Consider the following 25794-nt stretch of genomic DNA (forward strand, 5'->3'; position numbering starts at 1 on the left):
TTAAAATAAAGATGGTGGAAAGTTCCACATATAAAGTGCAGGGTTAAAAACAATTAAAATGAAGGTTGAATGCTGAAATGCCCAGGTAACCACCTATAATGTGAGTTAAATGATAGAGTCTGGCAAGGAGGCACTACAAAACGCTCGCGGATTGCACAAAAACTAAGCTATAAAGAGGATTGACCTCACACAACAATATATATCTGTCTAGTGCAATACTGGAGCAGTGTCTAAGCTTGCCAGAGTCCCAATCTATAGTATGTCAAGTAATATGGTGATTAGAAAAACTATCAGTGTTACGATACTGAACTAATAGTGGATGTAGCCCATATCACATACCGGACACGTATAAACCAGATAAATGGTAGCTATGTATAAAACTCCTATTAGATACTGATACACTAATTAACCCACAAAGGCAAATAGTTGAGCATTCATAGAGAGCGCCTGATGCGCATTTCGCCACGCTAGTGGCTTTATCAAAGGCTAACCAGACTCGCGCCGAACTCACTGTTAAAGTAGTGCCGTTAGCCAATCAGGAGTGAGTGATCGTACACACCCCTGTAGTAATAGCCAATCGTTTATGACACATTTGATTCGGTAGTCCTTTGTCACATGACTCTTTAGATAGTGACGTATATTTGAAGGCGTGTATTGTTAACGCCTATGTATACATTTGTTTCTTAGACAAGACTTATACATAAGTAAGTTGCTCACATTTATTTCTGGTTGAATATGTCAGTTTGCAGTTCAGCTGCTAAACACTGTGCAAAACCTGATCAAATATACACATTATCCAAGTCTGTTATGTTGCGTACGGCACTATGTTAGTGCCGTACGCAACATAACAGACTTGGATAATGTGTATATTTGATCAGGTTTTGCACAGTGTTTAGCAGCTGAACTGCAAACTGACATATTCAACCAGAAATAAATGCGAGCAACTTACTTATGTATAAGTCTTGTCTAAGAAACAAATGTATACATAGGCGTTAACAATACACGCCTTCAAATATACGTCACTATCTAAAGAGTCATGTGACAATGGACTACCGAATCAAATGTGTCATAAACTATTGGCTATTACTACAGGGGTGTGTACGATCACTCACTCCTGATTGGCTAACGGCACTACTTTAACAGTGAGTTCGGCGCGAGTCTGGTTAGCCTTTGATAAAGCCACTAGCGTGGCGAAATGCGCATCAGGCGCTCTCTATGAATGCTCAACTATTTGCCTTTGTGGGTTAATTAGTGTATCAGTATCTAATAGGAGTTTTATACATAGCTACCATTTATCTGGTTTATACGTGTCCGGTATGTGATATGGGCTACATCCACTATTAGTTCAGTATCGTAACACTGATAGTTTTTCTAATCACCATATTACTTGACATACTATAGATTGGGACTCTGGCAAGCTTAGACACTGCTCCAGTATTGCACTAGACAGATATATATTGTTGTGTGAGGTCAATCCTCTTTATAGCTTAGTTTTTGTGCAATCCGCAAGCGTTTTGTAGTGCCTCCTTGCCAGACTCTATCATTTAACTCACATTATAGGTGGTTACCTGGGCATTTCAGCATTCAACCTTCATTTTAATTGTTTTTAACCCTGCACTTTATATGTGGAACTTTCCACCATCTTTATTTTAACATATATTATTAAAAGTTATATTTTATCATACCTGGCTCGCTCCCAGCCAGCTCACTTATACACTACACATTACTTTAATTTGTGGCTACATTGTGTGCTCTGATATATCCATTTTTCTCTCCATTTTTCCTACATTTATATCAGGATATTGAGCACCCCCCTGCCTTTATAATATATAAGAGATTGATTCTCTCTACACAGGGTTGATACACTCCTCTTCCCTGCAAGATATGGTACAAATTTAATTGGGGATTTAATTGACATTACACTGTTAACTCTCTCCTTATACCTATATTACCCTTCTAACTAACCCTTATCTGGTAAACACTTTACCATGGACTTGTAATATCAAGTTTCACGCTAATGTTTGAGTGGTCCATTTATATATCGTATCGCGTTCCGCGCTATCATTAGCACGCCTCTTGTAATCTGGCACATAATTGTGAAAATGTATCTACTTCATATTTTAAGTCTTATCTTTGCTTTGAATGCATTGGGCTAGATTACAAGTGAGGCAATTTCGCAATCCATTTTTCTTCCGCTGATATTACAAGTCGAGAGAAATTTTCCGCTTCAATCTCTACCGCGATCTAAGAGCTGTGGTAAACTAAGTTCCGAAATAAAAAAGTTGCACAAACCCAACACATATACATTTCAAAGTACCCTTACACTCATAAATAAACTAACCCCTAAACCGCCATCCCCCCTATTTGATTTGCAGCATTTGCTATTTGGCATCTCTAGGTAGCATGCGGCACAATGTTTACACAAAAGTAGCTGGTGTTTAGAGTCTTTTTAATCACCTAAAATGCATAATCTACCTCAGAAGACCAAGAGCAACCAAGAGTTTTCCAGCACATAGAAGGGAAAAACATTTCTATTCAGGCTTCAAGGTGCAGTGAGGACCATTTCAAAGGACACGGTTAACCTTTTTATGCCTGACTGATTTGTGATTTAAACACTGCACATCTTGTAGGTTTTGCATCATAAGCATGTCATACGCATTTCACCTTCCATACATACTGAAGCAGTGGACGTGCAATGTTCTGTTCATTTTTAAATATATATAAAGATAAAAACAAAGATAGAATTGGCTGCAACTGTGACCGCCAGCTGACAAGCTCACAGACTGATTTAATATATCCTTTTTTCAGCACTTATCAATGGAGCGCTCCTAATCATTGGCTTTTAGTATATACAGTATATATATTGAATATATTTTTGGAAAATATTTATATCTATACCTATGTTTCTATGAATATAACACACAGAGGAAGTCTGGCACTCACTTGCAAGCACACACATGGGACTCCTCTGCAGCTCTTCTGTTTCCCAACAGGCTGGACAAAATAAATTTATAGTTTGTTGCTGTGGAATGATGGAGCTGGTTCCTTTTAAATGACTGATTATTGTTCCTTTATACTGAATAACGACTCTAGCTGCAAAGTTGAAACAGGATGTAATGACAACAAGATGCTGTACACCAAATGCATATAATTAAACCAGGATGAAGACAGTTAGCTACATATTATTACTATGAGACACTGAGACATTTTTTTTCTACTGGGATCTCTATTCTAACAAGTTATTTTGTTTAGAAAACAAAAACTATTTTTGTTCTACTTTTAAAAAAAATATATATAACCAACTTCAGTTATGTAAAGGGACACACTACTCCAGAATTTTTATTGTTTAAAAAGATAGATAATCCCTTTATTACCCATTCTCCAGTTTTATATAACCAACACTGTTAGATTAATACACCTTTTACCTCAGTGATTACCTTGTAAGCCTCTGCAAACTGCCCCCTTATTTCAGTTCTTTTGAAAGAATTTCATTTTAGCCAATCAGTGCTGACTCATAAATAACTCCACGGGAGACAGCACAATGTTATCTATATGGCACACATGAACTAGAGCTGTCTAATTGTGAAAAACTGGCAAAATGCACTGGGATAAAAGGCGGCCTTCAAGGGCTTAGAAATTAGCATTTGAGCCTACCTAGGTTTAGCTTTCAACAAAGAATACCTAGAGAACAAATCAAAATTGATGATAAAAGTAAATTGGAAAGTTGTTTAAAATTGCATGCCCTATCTAAATCATGAAAGTTTAATTTTGTCTAGATTGTCCCTTCAAGCTAAGACAGTATTGTGGCATTAATTTCCTATTACTTCTTTTAGCACTTGATGGTTTAATATTCTACATTGTAAGATTCTCCCTTGTCCTGTGTTAGATTCACTTACAGATTGCCTCTGTGTAGTAATTATATTCTTTTCTGTTATAGTCTCAAACTGTGTGGTGGGCCCATGGGGTGTGTGGAGTGAATGCAGCTCACAATGCGGTATCGGAAGCAGGGAGCGAATACGCCAAGTGATGATACCTCCAGGTAGCGGGGGAAGCCCCTGCCCAGACCTCAGACAACGCCGGGGCTGCTATGGAGAGGACCCAACATGTCACACATCTAAAGGTGATCTTAGTCTCTCTTTGTTTTTGCTTACAACAATTTACTAGTATCAATGTTTTTGTATTAAAATAAATCTTTTTTTTTTTTAACTTAAATCAATTTTTTTATTTAAATATGATTTTTTTTTTTTAATAAAATCCTTTTTAAAGGAAAAATCTATCTAAAGATAGTTTTCTATTTAAGATACATAATAATCCAAAGGTTATTCATCCTGAAATAAGCATTTTGTTTTTAATTATGTATCATGAGGCTGTATATTCATGGCTGTAATGTTTAAAAACATTTTTGTAGAGACTATCACATTCTTGTAGTTCTCAAAACTGTGAATTTGTGTTTACAGAAATAAGATGCCTCTTCTTCACAGCAAAAAATATATAAATTAAACATACAGAGTTGAGAAATAGACCTTAAAGGGATATAAACCCAACATTTTTCTTTTGTTTCTGATAGAGCATACATTTTTGAAACAACTTTCAGATTTACTTTGTTGAAAGAGCAGCAATACAATAATGCATCAAAAAAACATAATTTATGCTTACCTAATAAATTAATTTCTTTCATGGTTGTGAGAGTCCACAATCCATTACTCCTGGGAATTACTCTTCCCTACCACTAGGAGGAGGCAAAGATTCCCAAACCCCAAGAGCTCTATAAAACCCCTCCCAACTTACTGGAAACTAGTCTGACGTATAGCCGAGCAAGAAAGGTAGGAAAAGGAATAAGAGCAAAAAAATAGCAGCAGGGCCAAACACCATGAGAGTCCACTATCCATTACTTCTGGGAACTAACAGCCAAGCTGCAGAGTCCACAAGTAAGTTTAGAAGACTGGCAGGCAAAACAAAAAAATATGTGCTGAGACAACTGCCTAAAGGACTTTCCTACCAAAGGCTGCCTCAGAAGAAGCTACAACATTAAAATGGTAGAATTTAGTTAAGGTATGCAAATTTGGTCAACTAAAGTCTCATTCTTGAAAGCCCAAGCAGTGGCAACTGATCTGGGTAGAACAAGCAGTAATCCACTTAGGTGAAGTTGGTCCACCTACAGTAAGCTTTATCGATCAAAAGTTTCAACCAAGAAGCTAAAGAAAACAGCAGTAGCTTGTTTAGAACCAGAAAAATGGACATACAAACTAGAAGCTTGTCTGAAATCCTTAGTAGCATAGTAGCATCTACATATTACTTCAGGTCTCTAACAACATCCAAATTGTGAAGAAGCCTCTCTGAAGAATTCTTAGGATTAGGACACAAAGAAGGAACAACAATGCTTACCAATATACACCTGTGGAAGACTTGTGACTAAATTCCCATAAGGTGAAAAAAGAGTCGCTACCCTTACTCCATACACAACCCTCTGACAAACAATGCACACTGAGAGGAAATGGGCCTCAACTCAGTCTGAGAACCCCTCTCACTGAAGAATCACATGCAAATCTTCATTCTTCACCTTCCTCCAGTGCGGGCAAAGACAAGACTAGTTACCAGTGAGGTGGGAGGGGTTTTATAGAGCTCTTGGAGTTTGAGAATCTTTGCCTCCTCCTAGTGGCCAGGAAGAGTAATTCCCAGGAGTAATGGATCTTGACTCTCACCACCTGCATGAAAGAAATGTATACGCAGAGTTCAATTGGCTTACTTGTTATGTGTTTCATAGCTGCTGAAAATAAGGTCTGATTATTTATAAATAACAATGTTTAACAGACTTATAAATATTTTATAGATAACAAAATAGTAGTGAATTTAAGGACATCACTGTTTCCTGGGTTTAGGCATAACTGAGGATTGTAGAACCTTTTCGCAGGAAGGGCATTTGAATTAATTTTTTCACACATATAAGAAATTAATAACAAAGAAAATATACAGTATTTTATAACTGTTATAGCTATTGTTTTATGTTGTACGAATGCCAGTTTCTGTCTTACAATATGGTGTATAAACTTAGATGAATACAAAGCATCTCCTCCAATTCTCTCTATACAACATTTTTATTGTTCCATAAAGAGGATAATTGCTGATTTACTATATTACACTGGTTTAAATATATAGAGTATTCAGTTTGGAGAAGTGCAGGGACACATAAAATGCATTGGAGGGCCATAGTATGGCCCCTGGGCTTTAGGTTAAACAGGCCAGATCTATCTGTTGCTAAGATACTATTATTACATATGTGACATAATTTCCTGGGAAGTACCCTGGAGTCAAAGGTTGGTGTCTGATTTAAATGCTTGATTGTATAGGTAGAGGTATTTGCAGCCAAAATAGTAAGGTTCTTACATCACTTTCCATATTACTAGTTCGGCCTCATCTTGAGTGTTATGTGCAGTTCGGGAGGCCATAGCTCCAGAAGGAAAGAATAAACTGGAATCTGTTCAAATAAACTACTAAAATATTGAATTACAATTATTTAACTTTCGAATAACCGTTTTACAAACAGACACAAGGCACAGCGATGGTGACAACTTTTGCCCCATCCTTTGCAAATATTTACATGCATAACTTTGAGGAAAATTACATTTGGAACAACAACCTGTTTTCAGATATTCTTATACAGTATTTCCATTTTATCAACGATATTATTGTCATTTGGAAAGGTTCGGAATTCGAATGTGAAAAATGTATTCAACACATAAATATCAATAACTGTAATCTCAAATTTGTCTCAAAAAATTGACAAAACACAAGTAGAATTTTTAGATCTACAGCTTTTCATTAATGAGAACAAAAGAATAGCAGTTAGAAACTATTGAAAACTCACAGACAAAAATGGGTTTCTTAATGTCTATAGTGGTCATTTACCCAGATAGAAGACAAACATCCCACTGGGCTAATACCAAAGGGTCAAGAGAAATTGTACAAGGGAAATATATATTAAAGAGGCGTCATTAGTAGACCAGAGGTTTCTGGAAAAGGGATATGATACAAACACTATAAGTAGAGCCAAAAACAGGGTTTATGAAATGAAGAGGGACTCACTTCTGAAACCCAAAGAAAAGTTAAACGACAACATACGTATAAACAGCAATGTGAGATTTATCACTACTTTTAACCAGGGAAGTAGAGATATATACAATATCCTCAAAAAACACTGGGGAACCCTAAAAGCAGACCCTGTTTTGGGTGACTCTCTAGATGAGAAACCCCTGGTTACTTTCAGAAAGAATAGGGGCTTAAAAAACATCTTGGAACCCACAAAACTACACAGTAGGACCAATAAATTCCCTGATAAACCCATAAGTTGGTTACAACAAAAAACGGGCACTTTCAGATGTGGGGTAGCAAGATGTGATATGTGTAGCCAAATAGAAAAAGGTGACACTTTCTGCAACTTTAATGGATCAAAAACATTCAAGATAAAATACAAGTTTATGTAATTCAACATAAGTTGTATATTGCCTTACTTGTAATTGTAATTTGATCTATGTGGGAAGAAGAACCAAGAGACACATAAGAACCCTTTTTCAATGAACATGTGTAACATAATATCTCTAAAGGCCTTACAACACATAGCGTATCTAAGCACTTTCGCATCTTTCATAATTCAAACCCTGAAAGTTTGAGAATTAAGGTTATAGACTGGATACCACAAAATAAATCCACCAACAGACTACTTGCCTTAAGACGCAGGGAGACTTTTTGGATACACCAATTAGATTGCATGCACCCACAAGGGTAAAACATGGAATTAGATCTCCAAGCTTTCATGACTTGAGAAAGTTAGATTGCATGATGACGAAATGCGTAGAGAACTTTAGAGGACTATATCATACTCTACCGGACTTACTGAATAAACACCTCCAGTGCACCTTTGTTTACATTTGGTTTCTTACAGCTATAGTAGGGGAAGGACACTAAGGAAATTCACTACCCAGTACAAACTGGAGAGGATATATGTATACATGCATACTTTGTTTTTAAATCCTGTAAGTGTTTATTTGTCTTTTTGCACACTTACGTTCATTAAATGATCTGCACCAGAAAAGGCTCAATGACCTAAATATCTATAGCTTAGGAAATAGAAGGGAAAGGGCTGATATGATAGAAATGTTCAAGTGTATTAAGGAGCTTAATTAAGCTGAGGCTGTAAGCATTTTCAAATAAGCCAATAGGATTTCAGTAGCTTTCATCCTATTGGCTGATTTGAATTTGAAGAATCAAATCAGCCAATAGGTATTCAAGGGACGCCATGTTTAATCGCATACCTTGAATTTACTATTCAGTGTACAGCGGAGATTGTACGAAGAGGATCCTCCACGCTCCATGGCTCTGCGGTCGCCGGTCTTCAGTTCCGCGGTCCTAGAAGAAGACTTCACCGACTGACTTCAGGAACCGGCCACCTCTTGGAAGAAGACTTCACCGCCTGAAACAGGACCTTCTCCGCCAGACTTCAGGAACCGTGAGTACCAACCTGGGGGTTAGATTTAGGCTTTTTTTTATTTTTGGGTTGTTTTTTTTTTTTAGATTACGGTTATGGGCTTTCTTAAAAGAGCTGAATGCCCTTTTAAGGGCAGTAAAAGAGCTGAATGCCCTTTTAAGTGCAATGTCCATACAAATGCCCCTTTAGGGGCAATGGGTAGTTTAGGTTTTTTTAGTGTTAGTTTTTTTTTATTTTGGGGGCTTGGTGGGTGGGGGACTGATTTCTTTAGGGCACTGCCCTACAAAAGGCCCTTTTAAGGGCTATTGGTAGGTTAGTATTAGATTAGGCGGTATTTTTATTTGGTGGGGGCTTTCTTATTTTGATAGGGATTAGGTATAATTTTTTATTTTTGATAATTTTGTTTTTTATTTTCTGTAATTTTAGCTTAATTTAAACTTAGTATTTTTTATTTTTAAAGTAATGTTAGGTTTTTTATTTTAATTGTAATTTAGTTTTATTTAAATTGATGTAATTGGGTTAATTTAGGGGGTGTTAGGTTAGGGGGCTTAGTGATTAGTTATTTGCATTGTGGGCTTTGGCGGTTTAGGGTTTAATATATTTATTAGCATTGCGTTGTGTGGGTTTGGCGGATTAGGGGTTAATAGTTTAATAGGTTTATTGCGTTGTGGGTTAATGGCGGATTAGGGGTTAATGGTTTTAATAGGTAGTTTGCGATGTTGGGGTGGCTGATTTAGGGGTTAACACTTTTATTAGGTAGATTGCGATGTGGGTGAATTGCAGATTAGGGGTTAATAGTTTAATTAGGCATATTGCATTGTCGGGGGTTGTCGGTTTAGGGGTTCATATTTTTATTATTAGTTCCGAGGTGGGTTTGATGGCGGATATAGGGGTTTTACGTGTCGGGTTTATTTTTGGGAGGCATGTTATACTTTTACAGGAGATTTTATGTTTTTTTTTTGTTTTTTTTCTTAGGCTCCAGCAGTTTCTAAGGTTCCGTTAGTCATTGGTGACTCCAGAAATTTGTATTTATGCTCATTTCTGGACATCGCTAGTTTATCCCACTTACGGCACTTTATGAACTGCCGGCGGGGTTTATGTAATACCCCGATGTGCGAGGTGAAATTACGGGCAGCACAGGCTTCAGTGGTTGCGCTGAAGCCTGCGCCGTATTTGTAATCTTGCCCATGGTTCTTATCTGCTGTCAAAATCCATATTTTTTTGTAAAATGATGATAGTCCACAGTTCTCCATAACATATGAAATATGTCCTGCCACTAGGAGGTCAAGAACCCATATCCAAGCTTAAAATCCCTCCCACCTCCTATCTCTCTTAATTTTGTTCTTGGCCTCATAGGGCAATCTCTTTAGCAAGGAGAGTTTCTGAGTTGTCAATCTTGTCTTGTGATTCTCCATTTCTAATTATTCACAAGGAGAAGGCTATACTGTACTGAATATGATTTCTTTCCTAAGATATGGTGACTCCACGGGTTTATTAATTACTGTTGGGAATATCACTCCTGTCCAGCAGGAGGAGGCAAAGAGCACCACAGCCAAGCTGTTAAGTATCACTCCCCTTCCCACAAATTCCAGTCATTGATTATTTCTCTTCAATCAAGATTTTATTATTTTGAAAGCCAGAGTAGGTTTGCTCTGATCTTTCCTCTCAAGAGTGGGTCTAGCTGTACTCCACGTTAGTCTCTTCAGTAGGGCAGTGATGGCTTTTAAGCAGTTAGGAACTTGTGGGGTGGGCCTCACTGCGTTTCCTAGCACTTTGCTGCCCCAGTACAGAAAGCAAGAGTAGGCTTATTCTGTCCTTTCTTCTTTCTACAGGCCTCTGTGAGGAGTGGCTTAATCTCATGCCGGGTGAGCTGTCCTCCTGCCGGACAGCTAGACGTGCAGGTAAGTGCAATTTTTTGTCTCCTATTATTATTAAGATTCTGAAGACACTGAAGCAGATTGAGCTGCACTAAGGTGGGACTTCATCCTGTACATGGTCAGGATCCTTTATGGCAGTTAGCAGGCACTATAACTGTAACAGAGAACTGGTGGCTCAGTGTTTTTGTTTTTTATTAAGGGATGTGTAATGCAAGCATAAAGAGAAGTATCTTTTATGCAACATTCTGTTTAAAGACCTTTATTTTTTGTCCAGTGCTGCTGGAAGAGACTTCCTTTCAGTTTTGTATTTTAATCGCCATTACAGCTTATGGGACCGCCTCCGACTCTAGAATTGAGGCAGATCTTTTCTGAGGTGGCTATTGCGAGGAGAAACATGCGCTCTCACTTTGTGGCGCAGCGTACAGCCGGTCACGTGACTTCCTCTGATCGGAGAGTTGATAGTAGTCCGTATCCGTTACTGGAGCTAAGTCGCTTTGCTCTTTTCATTCCGGAGTGCAGGGGGCAGGTAGGCGCTTTAGCTATTCAGCTGAGGTGTAGAATTGCTTATATTTTTCTTTTTTTATGGTTGTCACCCTCATATTTATCTCCATGATTGAGTTATATCATTTTTGGCACTTAGGAAACTGCCTTTTAATATCCCTGTTGGGGACTTGTGTTATCTATATGATCTTAAAGAGACAATAATAATAATTAAAAAAAAAAAAAGACCAAGAGTCTATGCCTTCTGTTGCATGCAAACTTTGTTTAGATAGGCAAGTGGAACCCCCTTTGCCTTTTTGTTCCTCATGTATTGAGAGGACATTAATGTATAAAGATAGGATTTTTAATTCTGAGCCACCTTTCACTCAGGTTGATGCTGTTCAGACAATGCCACAGCTTCCGCCTCAAACGTCCCAAGCTTTAACGGCGTCACAGGCAGTGCCCTGCGGTTCCTCTCAGTCTCCTGGAGGAGTTTATTTGCGAGCAGAGATTGCTGTCCTGGTATCTTCTGCGGTATCTGAGGCATTAGCTGCCATTCCCATGCTACAGGAAAGACGCAAGAGGAAATTTAGAGATTCTGATTCAGTTCCGACTAACCAAGTTGCTCTTTCTCATAAGTCTGAAGAGGAAGATACGTTGGTAGCCTCTGAGGGTGAAATTTCAGATTCGGACAGTGTAAATCCTTCATCTGATGCTGAAGTCATATCCTTCAGATTTAAACTTGAACACCTCTGTGCTTTGTTAAAGGAGGTTTTGGCTACTCTGGACAACTCTGATAACCATATCGTTGTCAACCCTAAGAAATCTAGTAAAATTAATAAATACTTTAAAGGTCCCTTACTCTGTGGAGGTGTTTCCTGTGCCAGACCGTGCTACGGAGATTATTGCACGGGAATGGGAGAGACCTGGGATCCCTTTTTCACTGTCGCCGGTGTTTAAAAAGATGTTTCCGGTGGCTGACTCCATTAAGGAGTCGTCGAAGACGGTGCCCAAAGTGGAAGGGGCGATTTTTACTCTGGCTAAGAGAACTACTATTCCTATAGAGGATAGCTGCTCTTTTAAGGATCTAATGGACAAAAAGCTGGAGGCTTTTTTGAAAAAGATGTATGTTCATCAGGGTCTCCAATGGCAACCTGCAGTGTGTATTGCCACTGTGACAAGTGCAGCAACCTATTGGTTCGATGCATTGTCTGAATCTCTTCAAGCAGAGACTTCTTTGGAAAAGATCCAAGACAGGATTAAGGCTCTTAAGTTAGCCATTTCCTTTATTACTGAGGCTTCATTGCAGGTCATTAATTTGGGAGCCAAAATATTTGGTTTTGCGGTCCTAGCGCGCAGAGCTTTATAGTTAAAATCTTGGTCAGTGGATGTTTAATCTAAGTCCAAGCTTTTGGTGATCCCTTAAAAGGGTAAGACCTTGTTTTGACCTAGTCTGGCAGAAATTATCTCCAATAAAGGACAAAAAATAAAATAAACAATATAAAACAGAATTCCCATAGGGGCGCTTCCTTACTAATATTGCAATAACACTAGCATATCCAGATATATAATAAACAAACCAGTAACCAGTAAATATAAAAAACACAACCCATCTTAGGGTCCAATAAGATGGCAGCACTCTGTCAAAAGGATGGTCAGTCCCTGATGGTAGGTAATCTGAAGAGAAGAAAACACAGAGGCGCCAGTATGGCCTAGTAACGTCTGTACAAGTGATAATCAATGTGAAAGAAGATGGGTACTCACAAAGGTGGAGCACACAATGGTGCAAGTGGTGCAGACTGGAACTAAAACAGTGGTCCAGCTCATTGTGTGCCAGCAAATCAAACACCCGGTCAGAAGGTAGATAGGCAAGGCATCCGTTCCTGTGATAGAGAAAGCAAAGCTACCATAGTCTAGCACAGTATGGACTGGAAGAAATAACACTTAATGGTTACACTTACAATATGAAGCGCACCTCTAGGTGCAGTAGTGGCAATCTGGGACCTCTCAGCCACCCAATAGACTGTAGTTCCACGTGAACAGAATCCACTCCCAACCACAGGATAAAATTTTTTTTTGTGTAAAGAGAAATTATTGGTTTAGTCACTAAATCAATAATGTCTCTTTACACAAAAAATATTTGCACAAATAAAAAAGAAAAGCATAGACAATTTAAACAGTATTTTATACTACATGGTTACAGTGTTTCCTGGGCCTAGTCAGTGTAAATATTTCCTTGTAAATAATGTGTGAATGTTAATCACTGCTGTGATTACAAAACTCCTAAAGACATATTCCATAAAAATGATCTGAGTGCCAGTGGTGTTAAAGAAACGATGGCTAGTATGTGGTGATAGAATTTTCTCCTCAAGCAAATGAAGCTGTTGCATCTTTCTATTCAATTAAACAATAGAGTAAAATAAATTATTCTCTATTCTCTCAAACATATATCTATGGCATGGCCCAGCACCCAGTCCATTAACCTGTCAAACTTTCCCCAAGGTTAGTGACCTGTGAGTGCTAGGGTGATGTGAAAATGTATGGACTATATTGTACCACAATAAACTTATAAAGTATGCCCTGGCCACACAATAAGAGCATGGTATACAACAGTGTAAGGACAGGACTACTCTCACCGTGTGAAAGGTTACTGGAATCACTTTTACAGTACCTGAACTGCACTGGTTCACGTCTTCTCTACCAAAATACTCCAGGAGGATAGTCAGGGCACTGGGCAGGCTCCACCACCCACAGACATCATCTTTCTACCGGCAAAGCTCGGGCAGGCACTGATAGAATACTACCCCATATCAAGTCAGTGAGTGAAGTCACAGTGCCGAGTGTGGATCCACGTTTTACCCATCATGTGGTCTCATCCGATCCTGACTGAAACTGCACTGAAAGCCTGGCCCCCGACTGAAACTGCTCAGAGCTCAGTCAGTCTGGGTTAGTGTAGCGCGTACACAATGTATAGCGCTCTTTTCCACTTCCGGCTCCTGCTACAGTCTTACTCGCACTAACCTGTTTAAAAAAAAATGCTGTGTGCAGCACTTGTGCGCTAGTTGGAAATGCAGAAACCGGGACAGTTGGAAGGCATAGTGGAGGCAGGTGCATAGAGATCAGTAGTTCAAGGGCCGGCCCTGCCACTAAGAAAGGCCGCTTCTAAAAGTAAAAGCTGTGCAGCAGTGCAGTGCCTATCATATGGCAACTGGCCCCGGCCCATCGGGCATTTGCCCGGTATGCCCGACGCTCAGTTCGGGCCTGATAGCAGCCTCCTGAGAGAATTACGGCTCATTCCACAAGGGCTGTTTCTTCTTCTTGGGCTCTCAAGAATGAAGCTTCTGTGAAACAGATTTGCAAAGCAGCGACATGGTCTTCTCTTCATACGTTTTCCAAATTTTCCAAATTCGATACTTTTGCCTCGACTGAGGCTTCCTTTGTGAGAAAGGTTCTTCAAGTGGTGGTGCCTTCTGTTTAGGTTCCCTGTCTTGTCCCTCCCTAACCATCTGTGTCCTCTGGCTTGGGTATTGATTCCCAACAGTAATTGATGGTCCCGTGTACTCACCATATCTTAGGAAAGAAAACAAAATGTATGCTTACTTGATACATTTATTTATTTCCGGATATGGAGAGTCCACGGCCCTGCCCTTTATTTTAGACAGTTATTTTTTACTAAACCTCAGGCACCTCTACACCTTGTGTTACTCCTTTTCTTTCATGTAATTAGCAAGAGTCCATGAGCTAGTGACGTATGGGATATACATTCCTACCAGGAGGGGCAAAGTTTCCCAAACCTCAAAATGCCTATAAATACACCCCTCACCACACCCACAAATCAGTTTTACAAACTCCTATGGAGGTGGTGAAGTAAGTTTGTGCTAGATTCTACGTTGATATGCGCTCCGCAGCAGGTTGGAGCCCGGTTTTCCTCTCAGCGTGCAGTGAATGTCAGAGGGATGTGAGGAGAGTATTGCCTGTTGAATTCAATGATCTCCTTCTATGGGGTCTATTTCATGGGTTCTCTGTTATCGGTCGTAGAGATTCATCTCTTACCTCCCTTTTCAGATCGACGATATACTCTTATATATACCATTACCTCTGCTGATTCTCGTTTCAGTACTGGTTTGGCTTTCTACAACATGTAGATGAGTGTCCTGGGGTAAGTAAGTCTTATTTTCTGTGACACTCTAAAGCTATGGTTGGGCACTTTTTTATAAAGTTCTAAATATATGTATTCAAACATTTATTTGCCTTGACTCAGGATGTTCAACATTTCCTTATTTCAGACAGTCAGTTTCATATTTGGGATAATGCATTTGTATATATCATTTTTATCTTACCTTAAATTTGACTTTTTCCCTGTGGGCTGTTAGGCTCGCGGGGGCTGAAAATGCTTCATTTTATTGCGTCATTCTTGGCGCGGACTTTCTTGGCGCGAAATTTTTTTTTCTGTTTCCGGCGTCATACGTGTCGCCGGAAATTGCGTCATTTTTGACGTTTTTTCGTGCCAAAAATGTCGGCGTTCCGGATGTGGCGTCATTTTTGCCGCTAATAGCATTTAGGCGCCAAATATTCTGGGCGTCAAATTTGTCTCCACTTTATTTAAGTCTCATTATTTATTGCTTCTGGTTGCTAGAAGCTTGTTCACTGGCATTTTTTCCCATTCCTGAAACTGTCATTTAAGGAATTTGATCATTTTTGCTTTATATGTTGTTTTTTCTATTACATATTGCAAGATGTCCCACGTTGCAACTGAGTCAGAAGATACTACTGGAAAATCGCTGCCTGGTGCTGGAACTACCAAAGCTAAGTGTATCTGCTGTAAACTTTTGGTAGTTGTTCCTCCAGCTGTTGTTTGTATTAAATGTCATGACAAACTTGTTAATGCAGAAAATATTTCCTTTAGTAAAGTACCATTACCTGTTGCAGTTCCATCAACATCTAATGTTCAGAGTGTTCCTGATAACATAAGAGATTTTGTTTCTGAATCCATTAAGAAGGCTATGTCTGTTATTCCTCCTTCTGGTAAACATAAAAAGTCTTTTAAAACTTCTCTTTATACAGATGAATTTTTAAATGAACATCATCATTCTGATTCTAATGATTCTTCTGATACAGAGGATTCTGTCTCAGAGGTTGATGCTGATAAATCGTCATATTTATTTAAAATGGAAATTATCCGTTCTTTACTTAAAGAAGTCCTAATTGCATTAGAAATTGAGGATTCTGGTCCTCTTGATACTAAATCTAAACTTTTAGACAAGGTCTTTAGATCTCCTGTGGTTATTCCAGAAGTTTTTCCTGTTCCTGGTGCTATTTCTGAAGTAATTTCTAGAGAATGGAATAATTTGGGTAATTCATTTACTCCTTCTAAACGTTTTAAGCAATTATATCCTGTACCGTCCGACAGATTAGAGTTTTGGGACAAAATCCCTAAAGTTGATGGGGCTATTTCTACCCTTGTTAAACGTACTACTATTCCTACGGCAGATGGTACTTCCTTTAAGGATCCTTTAGATAGGAAAATTGAATCCTTTCTAAGAAAAGCTTATCTGTGTTCAGGTAATCTTCTTAGACCTGCTATATCATTGGCTGATGTTGCTGCAGCTTCAACTTTTTGGTTGGAAACTTTAGCGCAACAAGTAACAGATCATGATTCTCATAATATTATTATTCTTCTTCAACATGCTAATAATTTTATCTGTGATGCCATTTTTGATATTATCAGAGTTGATGTCAGGTTTATGTCTCTAGCTATTTTAGCTAGAAGAGCTTTATGGCCTCATTCCAGCTCAACTGGTAGGGGGCAGATTACGTTTTTTCAAAGAAATTTGGATCAATTCTGTTCACAATCTTTGGATTCAGAACATTGTTTCAGAAGGGTACAGAATTGGTTTCAAGATAAGACCTCCTGCAAAGAGATTTTTTCTTTCCCGTGTCCCAGTAAACCCAGTGAAAGCTCAAGCATTTCTGAAATGTGTTTCAGATCTAGAGTTGGCTGGAGTAATTATGCCAGTTCCAGTTTTGGAACAGGGGCTGGGGTTTTATTCGAATCTCTTCATTGTACCCAAGAAGGAGAATTCCTTCAGACCAGTTCTGGATCTAAAAATATTGAATCGTTATGTAAGGATACCAACATTCAAAATGGTAACTGTAAGGACTATATTGCCTTTTGTTCAGCAAGGGCATTATATGTCTACAATAGATTTACAGGATGCATATCTGCATATTCCGATTCATCCAGCTCACTATCAGTTCCTGAGATTTACCAGTTTGTGGCTCTGCCGTTTGGCCTAGCTACAGCTCCAAGAATTTTTACAAAGGTTCTCGGTGCCCTTCTGTCTGTAATCAGAGAACAGGGTATTGTGGTATTTCCTTATTTGGACGATATCTTGGTACTTGCTCAGTCTTCACATTTAGCAGAATCTCATACGAATCGACTTGTGTTGTTTCTTCAAGATCATGGTTGGAGGATCAATTCACTAAAAAGTTCATTGATTCCTCAGACAAGGGTAACCTTTTTAGGGTTCCAGATAGATTCAGTGTCCATGACTCTATCTTTGACAGACAAGAGACGTCTAAAATTGATTTCAGCTTGTCGAAACCTTCAGTCACAATCATTCCCTTCGGTAGCCTTATGCATGGAAATTCTAGGTCTTATGACTGCTGCATCGGACGCGATCCCCTTTGCTTGTTTTCACATGCGACCTCTTCAGCTCTGTATGCTGAACCAATGGTGCAGGGATTACACAAAGATATCTCAATTAATATCTTTAAAACCGATTGTCCGACATTCTCTGACGTGGTGGACAGATCACCATCGTTTAATTCAGGGGGCTTCTTTTGTTCTTCCGACCTGGACTATAATCTCAACAGATGCAAGTCTTACAGGTTGCGGAGCTGTGTGGGGGTCTCTGACGGCACAAGGGGTTTGGGAATCTCAGGAGGTGAGATTACCGTTCAATATTTTGGAACTCCGTGCAATTTTCAGAGCTCTTCAGTCTTGGCCTCTTCTGAAGAGAGAGTCGTTCATTTGTTTTCAGACAGACAATGTCACAACTGTGGCATACATCAATCATCAAGGAGGGACTCACAGTCCTCTGGCTATGAAAGAAGTATCTCGAATTCTGGTTTGGGCGGAATCCAGCTCCTGTCTAATCTCTGCGGTTCATATCCCAGGTATAGACAATTGGGAAGCGGATTATCTCAGTCGCCAAACGTTGCATCCGGGCGAATGGTCTCTTCACCCAGAGGTATTTCTTCAGATTGTTCAAATGTGGGAACTCCCAGAAATAGATCTGATGGCTTCTCATCTAAACAAGAAACTTCCCAGGTATCTGTCCAGATCCCGGGATCCTCAGGCGGAGGCAGTGGATGCATTATCACTTCCTTGGAAGTATCATCCTGCCTATATCTTTCCGCCTCTAGTTCTTCTTCCAAGAGTAATCTCCAAGATTCTGAAGGAATGCTCGTTTGTTCTGCTGGTAGCTCCAGCATGGCCTCACAGGTTTTGGTATGCGGATCTTGTCCGGATGGCCTCTTGCCAGCCGTGGACTCTTCCGTTAAGACCAGACCTTCTGTCACAAGGTCCTTTCTTCCATCAGGATCTCAAATCCTTAAATTTAAAGGTATGGAGATTGAAGGCTTGATTCTTGGTCAAAGAGGTTTCTCTGACTCTGTGATTAATACTATGTTACAGGCTCGTAAATCTGTATCTAGAGAGATATATTATAGAGTCTGGAAGACTTATATTTCTTGGTGTCTTTCTCATCATTTTTCCTGGCATTCTTTTAGAATTCCGAGAATTTTACAGTTTCTTCAGGATGGTTTAGATAAAGGTTTGTCCGCAAGTTCCTTGAAAGGACAAATCTCTGCTCTTTCTGTTCTTTTTCACAGAAAGATTGCTAATCTTCCTGATATTCATTGTTTTGTACAAGCTTTGGTTCATATAAAACCTGTCATTAAGTCAATTTCTCCTCCTTGGAGTTTGAATTTGGTTCTGAGGGCTCTTCAAGCTCCTCCTTTTGAACCCATGCATTCATTGGACATTAAATTACTTTCTTGGAAAGTTTTGTTCCTTTTGGCCATCTCTTCTGCCAGAAGAGTCTCTGAATTATCTGCTTTTTCTTGTGAGTCTCCTTTTCTGATTTTTCATCAGGATAAGGCGGTGTTGCGAACTTCTTTTGAATTTTTACCTAAGGTTGTGAATTCCAACAACATTAGTAGAGAAATTGTGGTTCCTTCATTATGTCCTAATCCTAAGAATTCTAAGGAGAAATCGTTGCATTCTTTGGATGTTGTTAGAGCTTTGAAATATTATGTTGAGGCTACTAAGTCTTTCCGTAAGACTTCTAGTCTATTTGTCATCTTTTCCGGTTCTAGGAAAGGTCAGAAAGCTTCTGCCATTTCTTTGGCATCTTGGTTGAAATCCTTAATTCACCATGCTTATGTCGAGTCGGGTAAAACTCCGCCTCAAAGGATTACAGCTCATTCTACTAGGTCAGTTTCTACTTCCTGGGCGTTTAGGAATGAGGCTTCGGTTGATCAGATTTGCAAAGCAGCAACTTGGTCCTCTTTGCATACTTTTACTAAATTCTACCATTTTGATGTGTTTTCTTCTTCTGAAGCAGTTTTTGGTAGAAAAGTACTTCAGGCAGCGGTTTCAATTTGAATCTTCTGCTTATGTTTTCATTAAACTTTATTTTGGGTGTGGATTATTTTCAGCAGGAATTGGCTGTCTTTATTTTATCCCTCCCTCTCTAGTGACCCTTGCGTGGAAAGATCCACATCTTGGGTAGTCATTATCCCATACGTCACTAGCTCATGGACTCTTGCTAATTACATGAAAGAAAACATAATTTATGTAAGAACTTACCTGATAAATTCATTTCTTTCATATTAGCAAGAGTCCATGAGGCCCACCCTTTTTGGTGGTTATGATTTTTTTGTATAAAGCACAACTATTCCAATTCCTTATTTTATATGCTTTCGCACTTTTTTATCACCCCACTTCTTGGCTATTCATTAAACTGATTTGTGGGTGTGGTGAGGGGTGTATTTATAGGCATTTTGAGGTTTGGGAAACTTTGCCCCTCCTGGTAGGAATGTATATCCCATACGTCACTAGCTCATGGACTCTTGCTAATATGAAAGAAATGAATTTATCAGGTAAGTTCTTACATAAATTATGTTTTTTCTCCCTATTTACCTTCGGTTAAATGACTGGGGTTTGTGGGAAGGGGAGTGATACTTAACAGCTTGGCTGTGGTGCTCTTTGCCTCCTCCTGCTGACCAGGAGTGATAGTCCCAACAGTAATTGATGATCCTGTGGACTCACCATATCCGTAAAGAAAGAAATGTATCAGGTAAGCATACATTTTGTTTTTTCTCCTAAGGTAACTTCTAAGGAAAATAACTATCAAGAAAATGGTTGTTCCTTTATTGTTTTCAGATCCTGTTGACTCTTAAGTGACGGCTTTTACATAATCTTGATGTAGTCAACACTTTGAAGTTCTATCTCCAAGCTACTTTCAGACACACTTCTAGTTTTATGTTTCACTACTCTGAGACTCGTAAGGGGGAAGAAATCTACTAAGGTAGCGTTGGCCTTTTGTCTAAAAAAAAAATAAGTGATCACATTACAGCGCTTTCTACACGAGCAGTTGCTACATTGTAAGTTTTAAAACATTATGCATTTTAGGAGCTATATTTGCGAAGCTGCAGCATTTTCTCTGCTTTCATTTTTCAGATTTTATCGCTTTGAAGTTTTGTTTTTTTGCAAGTCCTTCAGGCTGCAATGTAGTCTATATAAGAACTGCCAGAAAAATGATCCCACCCTTTTCCGTAACATAGATCATCTGCTCGGGTATTAATCCCATATGTTATGGAGGACTGTGGACCATCATCATTTTACAAAATATTTTTTTTTTTTACGCTTAACTGATAAATTATTTTCTTTCAGAATAATGAAAGTCCACAGGTCCTGCTTGTTTCAATTTTAGGACGACAGTTCTAATAACACCTCTACAGACCCTCTTTGTCTTTCCTACCTATATGTTTCCTATTCCCTACTCGACTATATGTTAAAACGAAGAGAGAGATAGGAGGTGGGAGGGATTTTAAGCTCTGATGCGGGTTCTTGATCTCCTCCTAGTGGCAGGAAATATATCTCATATGTTATGGAGTACTGTGGACCATCATCATTCTGAAAGAAAATAATTTATCAGGTAAGCACACATTTTGTTTTCTGTGAATCAGAGAGACCGGTAGGGGAATTGTGGCAACCTGATGAAGTGAGGGTGGCTCCGAGTAGACATGAGTGGTGCCAGCAAAATGTTGTTGATTACATGAAACCAGGACTTTTATAGGATATGGAGTATGAAAATGGCAGATGTTAGCTCTGTAATGAGGCTCTGCTGTTGGATGGGTGCACAAGTATTTTGTATCTCATTGTTTGACATATCATGTGAGCCAGGAAGCTTCAAAAATTCTAGTTTTCCTAACTTTTTGGTGCCTTTTTGTACATCTCTACATACAGACAGATAACCACTCACGCTCTCTGAAAAGTAATGGAATTACTTTTCTTCAATATTATGTGTGGCTTCTAAATTTCAGGTATATTTCTTTCATAAAAGTGAGGCGTTAGGTGTCAGGTTAGTGCACTTTGCTCTTTTCCTGCTGCGTTATATTTTTGATTCATAGCACTCTTCTGTTTGTTTTGGTCTTCTCTGGTGGAGGGAGTAAGATTTTTAATACTGTCTAGAGCTGCTTATTATTGGGGTGTATTTCATGAAGGTTCTCTGTTTATGTATTTCCTGCCCATATTCCTTTTTTAGAATTTTTGTGTTTAATACCTGTTATTTGCCTACCACATTAATGTATTTACTGTGGTTTTCAGTCTAGGTTTGTTTTTCATGATGAAGCATACTGGTTCTGTCCCCACTAATTGAAATATTGGTTCCTTAGAAGATAGATCCTCTGAACACTTTCCAACTAATATTAAGTGTGTATTTTTTTTTTTTTGCCAGCGTATTGATGTAATCCCTCCTACTCAGCTTTGCATTTCTTGTATGAATCAGTTATTGCATTTTAATCAGACCAATGCTGCTTTTGCTTCTAAGGATATCTGCCCTCCTTCTGTTTGTTTTACACAGGGGAGTTCTTCATATTTTGCTTCAGGATTTTGAGTTTTGTATGCTTCACTTATCTGAAATGTTTATGGCTATGTCTCCTCCAAATAAGCGTTAAGAGTCGGTTTCTGTTAATTACTTATATTGCTTATCTGATTTAAATAGATCGAAGTCAGTTAAAGGGACAGAAATCTAAAAAAAATATTTCATGATTTGGATAGAACATACAATTTTAAACAACTTTGCAATTTACTTCTATTATCAAATTTGCTTAACTATCTTGTTATCCTTTGCTGAAGAAACAGCATTGCACTACTGGCAACTAGCTGAATACATCTGGTCAGCCAATCACAAGAAACAAATGTATGTAGGCACCAATCAGTAGCTAGAGCCCACTAGTGTAGGATATGTGCTTATTCTTTTTCAACAAGGGATAACAAGAGAACAAATCAGTTTGAAAATAGAAGTTAGTTTAAAAGTGTCTTAAAATTACATGCTCTTTTTTAATTTTGACTTTCCTATACCTTTAAGCTGCATGTTTAAGGCCCTGGTTCATCTGATTTGTCCTTAGATGGTGAGGGATTGGATGATTAGGAGTCTAGATCAGAGTCTCTGATCTAGGTACAGAATTATCATCTTTCTGTTTAGACCTGAACAAGGATTCTAGGGTCACTGGGGAAAGGTCTGTAAAGTTATTGGATTTGTTTTTTAAATCTACTGCTTAGTCACCAAAGGGTTTTTCCAGTTTCTGACGCTAACTCTAAAATAATTTCTAAAGAGTGGTCTTAACCTGGTATCCCCTTTAATCAAGCTTTAAAATTTTAAAGGATGTTTCCTTTACCTGCTTCTAACATAGAGCTTTAGGAAACTGATAGATGGGACTATTTTTACTTTAACTAAACTTACTTTTATTCCTCTTGAGGATAGTACTTATTTTAAAGACCCTGTGGACAGGACATTGTGTTTTCATAAGAAGGCATTTCAGCAAATGGGTTTCTCTTTTAGGCCGGCAATTAGTATTGCTTGTGTTGCTGCAGCTTTTACTCATTGGTGTGATAACTTATCTGAGCAGATTTCAGATGGATTTGCTGGTGAAGAGTTTTAGAATCAATTGAGACTTTTTAGGTCACCTAATGCTTTTGTTTGTGACACTGTTGTTTACATTATTAAGATTAATGCCACAATTATGGCATTAGCAGACCTGACCATAAGGGAGAAGCAGTCCATTGTTTAGTTCAGCCACCTAGCAAGCAGAAAGTTGAGGGTTCAAATCCAGCTAAGGTTGCTGATTTCCAATAATGCATGGTTTCTAAGTCTAGGTTTTTGTCCCTTCCTTTTCAGGGAGAATTTTGTATGCTATTATTTCTACTGTGACTGGAGGTAAGAGATTTTCTCCCTCATGATAAGAAGTCTAAGGATAAGATCAAGGCTTCTAACCATTTTCGTTCCTTTTGTCAATTTAGAAGCCAAAATTCCTTTTCTTTCACTCAGAAATGGGGCTCTTACAGATTTTCCTGGAAGCCAAATTTAAATTGTATGAAGTCTAAACAGTCTATGAAACCTGTCTCCTCTATTTCAGGGAAGGGGCAGATTATACCTTTTTCAGGGGGTTTGGTTGCAATTTGTTTAAGATCCATGGGTTCTGAATTTAATTTCCTAGAAATACTAAATTTATTTCAAATCTAGTCCTCCCAGGGGAAAGTTTTTCTTCTGTCTCATGTATGTTCTGAAGAGTCCTGTAAAGGTAAGAGCATTCTTTCAGTTAGTCTTAGATCTGGAATATATGGGAATTATAGTACTAGTTCCAATTTTTGAACAAGGCCAGGGATTTTATTCCAACCTCTTCATTGTTCCTAAGATGTAGGGGGACTTACAGGCCAGTTTCTCATGGATCATTCTTTGAAGATGGAGACAATTCGGTCTATTCTGCCTCTTTTCATAACAAGGGAGGTTTAGGTCTACAATAGATTTGATGGATACTGATCATTATATCCCTATCTACAGGGATCATCATAATTTTCTGAGATTTCCTGGACAAGCACTTTCAATTTGCTCATCCTTTTGGTCTAGCTACAGAATTTTTTTCAAAAGTTCTGGGAACGATCTTGTCTGTAATTAGAGCTCAGGATATTTTGGTTGTTGCTTATCTGTATGATATCTTGGTACAGACTCCATTTAGCAGTATTTTATACTAACAGACTTGGAGAATCAATTTTCCAAACAGTTCTCTTTCTTCTCATACCAGGTTTATATTCCTAGGTGACAATATAGACTCTATGGGACTATCTTTGACAAACCATAGGAGAAGGTTGTTACTCTCAGCTTTTTTTAATCTTCAGTTCTTTTTCTCTTCGTAGTTCATTGCATGGAGGTATAAGGTCTGATGATAGCAGCATTAGATGCTATTCCATTTGCTCTGTTTCACATGATGCTTATTCAGCTTTGTCGGTGATGCTGGAATCATACTCGGCTTTCTCTGAAAATCCTTCTGGATTTCTGAGCAAGACAATTCCTGATTTTTTTGGTGGATTCAACCTCAGTGCATTGTTCTAGAGCAGGGTTCTTCAAACTTTTTTTATGAAGACCCAGTGCAATGACACCATATAGCTTTGCGAACCTATTTTTATGCTTGGTCTGAACATTTCTGAAATATAACACAACAAGATAGCTGCAATTTTTGGCAAAGTGACTAAAATGTGTGTTTACTTTTATTCCTGATTGCAGTCAAACTTGAAAGTGTTGTAAAAAGGTAATAACACACACACACTCTCTCATACAACACATACCACACACTCTCCTATAACACACATACACCACACACACACTCTTATACACCACAAACACACTCTTATACACCACACACACACTCTCATACACCACACACACACTCTCATACACCACACACACACTCTCATACACCACACACACACACTCTCATACACCCCACACACACTCTTACACCACACACACTCTCATACACCACACACACACTCCTCAACACACACTCTCATACATCACACACACTCTCCTACAACACACATACACCACACACACACTCTCCTACAACACACACACACCACACAAACACAAGTCGTGACCCAGTAAACATGGTGTTGCGACCCAGTAATGGGTCCCGACCCTTGGTTTGAAGAACCCTGTTCTAGAGGAATATTTTTTTCATCCAAATTGGACTGTTATCATAACTAACGAAAATCATTCAGGTTGGAGTGCAGTCTGTGGGTCTCGGAGAGTGCAGAGAGTTGGGTCTCCTTGGGAGGCGAGGATACCTATAAATGTTTTGGAGCTCAATCTTTAGGGCTCTTCAGAGCTGACCTCTGTTTTAAAGAGAATTTTATCTTTTTTTCGAATCAGACAATGTCACAATAGTGGCTTACTTCTATCATTAAGAGGGAACTGCAAGTTTTCTATCAGATTGTGGATCAATGGATTCTTCTAGAAATAGGTTTGATGACTTCTTGGTTGAACAACAAGCTTCCCAGATATTTTGAGGTTCACAGATCCTCAGGCGGAGTTTGTGGTTACTTTAGAAGCTTCTTGGTTGTTTTGTTTGGCTTGCAGTTTTCCATCTCTTCTGTTACCAAGAGTGATAGCCAGGATCAAGCTAGAAGTATCATCAGAAATTCTGATTGCTCCAGCTTGGCCTTGCAAAACATGGTTTGCAGATCTGGTACAGATGTCCAGTTGTCCTCCGTAGCCTGTTCCTCTGCACCACAACATTCTGTCTCAAGGGTTAATTTTTACTTTCGGTTCTCAAATCTCTCAACTTGATGGCTTGAAGATTGAATGATTTAGTCAAAGTGTTTTG

The 25794-nt window shown here is 38.7% G+C and overlaps 1 protein-coding gene across 1 annotated transcript in view; it reads left to right on the forward strand.

Moving 5' to 3' along the window:
• The window catches only part of LOC128648965 (somatomedin-B and thrombospondin type-1 domain-containing protein), a 167134-nt gene that overhangs the window by 93118 nt on the left and 48222 nt on the right, over nucleotides 1-25794 (forward strand). Inside the window, exon 2 of the mRNA XM_053701962.1 lies at nucleotides 3938-4120. Coding sequence (XP_053557937.1) covers nucleotides 3938-4120 — 183 coding nt within the window. The remainder of the gene's footprint in view (nucleotides 1-3937; nucleotides 4121-25794) is intronic.

Source organism: Bombina bombina, chromosome 2 (assembly GCF_027579735.1).
Source record: "Bombina bombina isolate aBomBom1 chromosome 2, aBomBom1.pri, whole genome shotgun sequence".
Taxonomy (NCBI): Eukaryota; Metazoa; Chordata; class Amphibia; order Anura; family Bombinatoridae; genus Bombina; species Bombina bombina.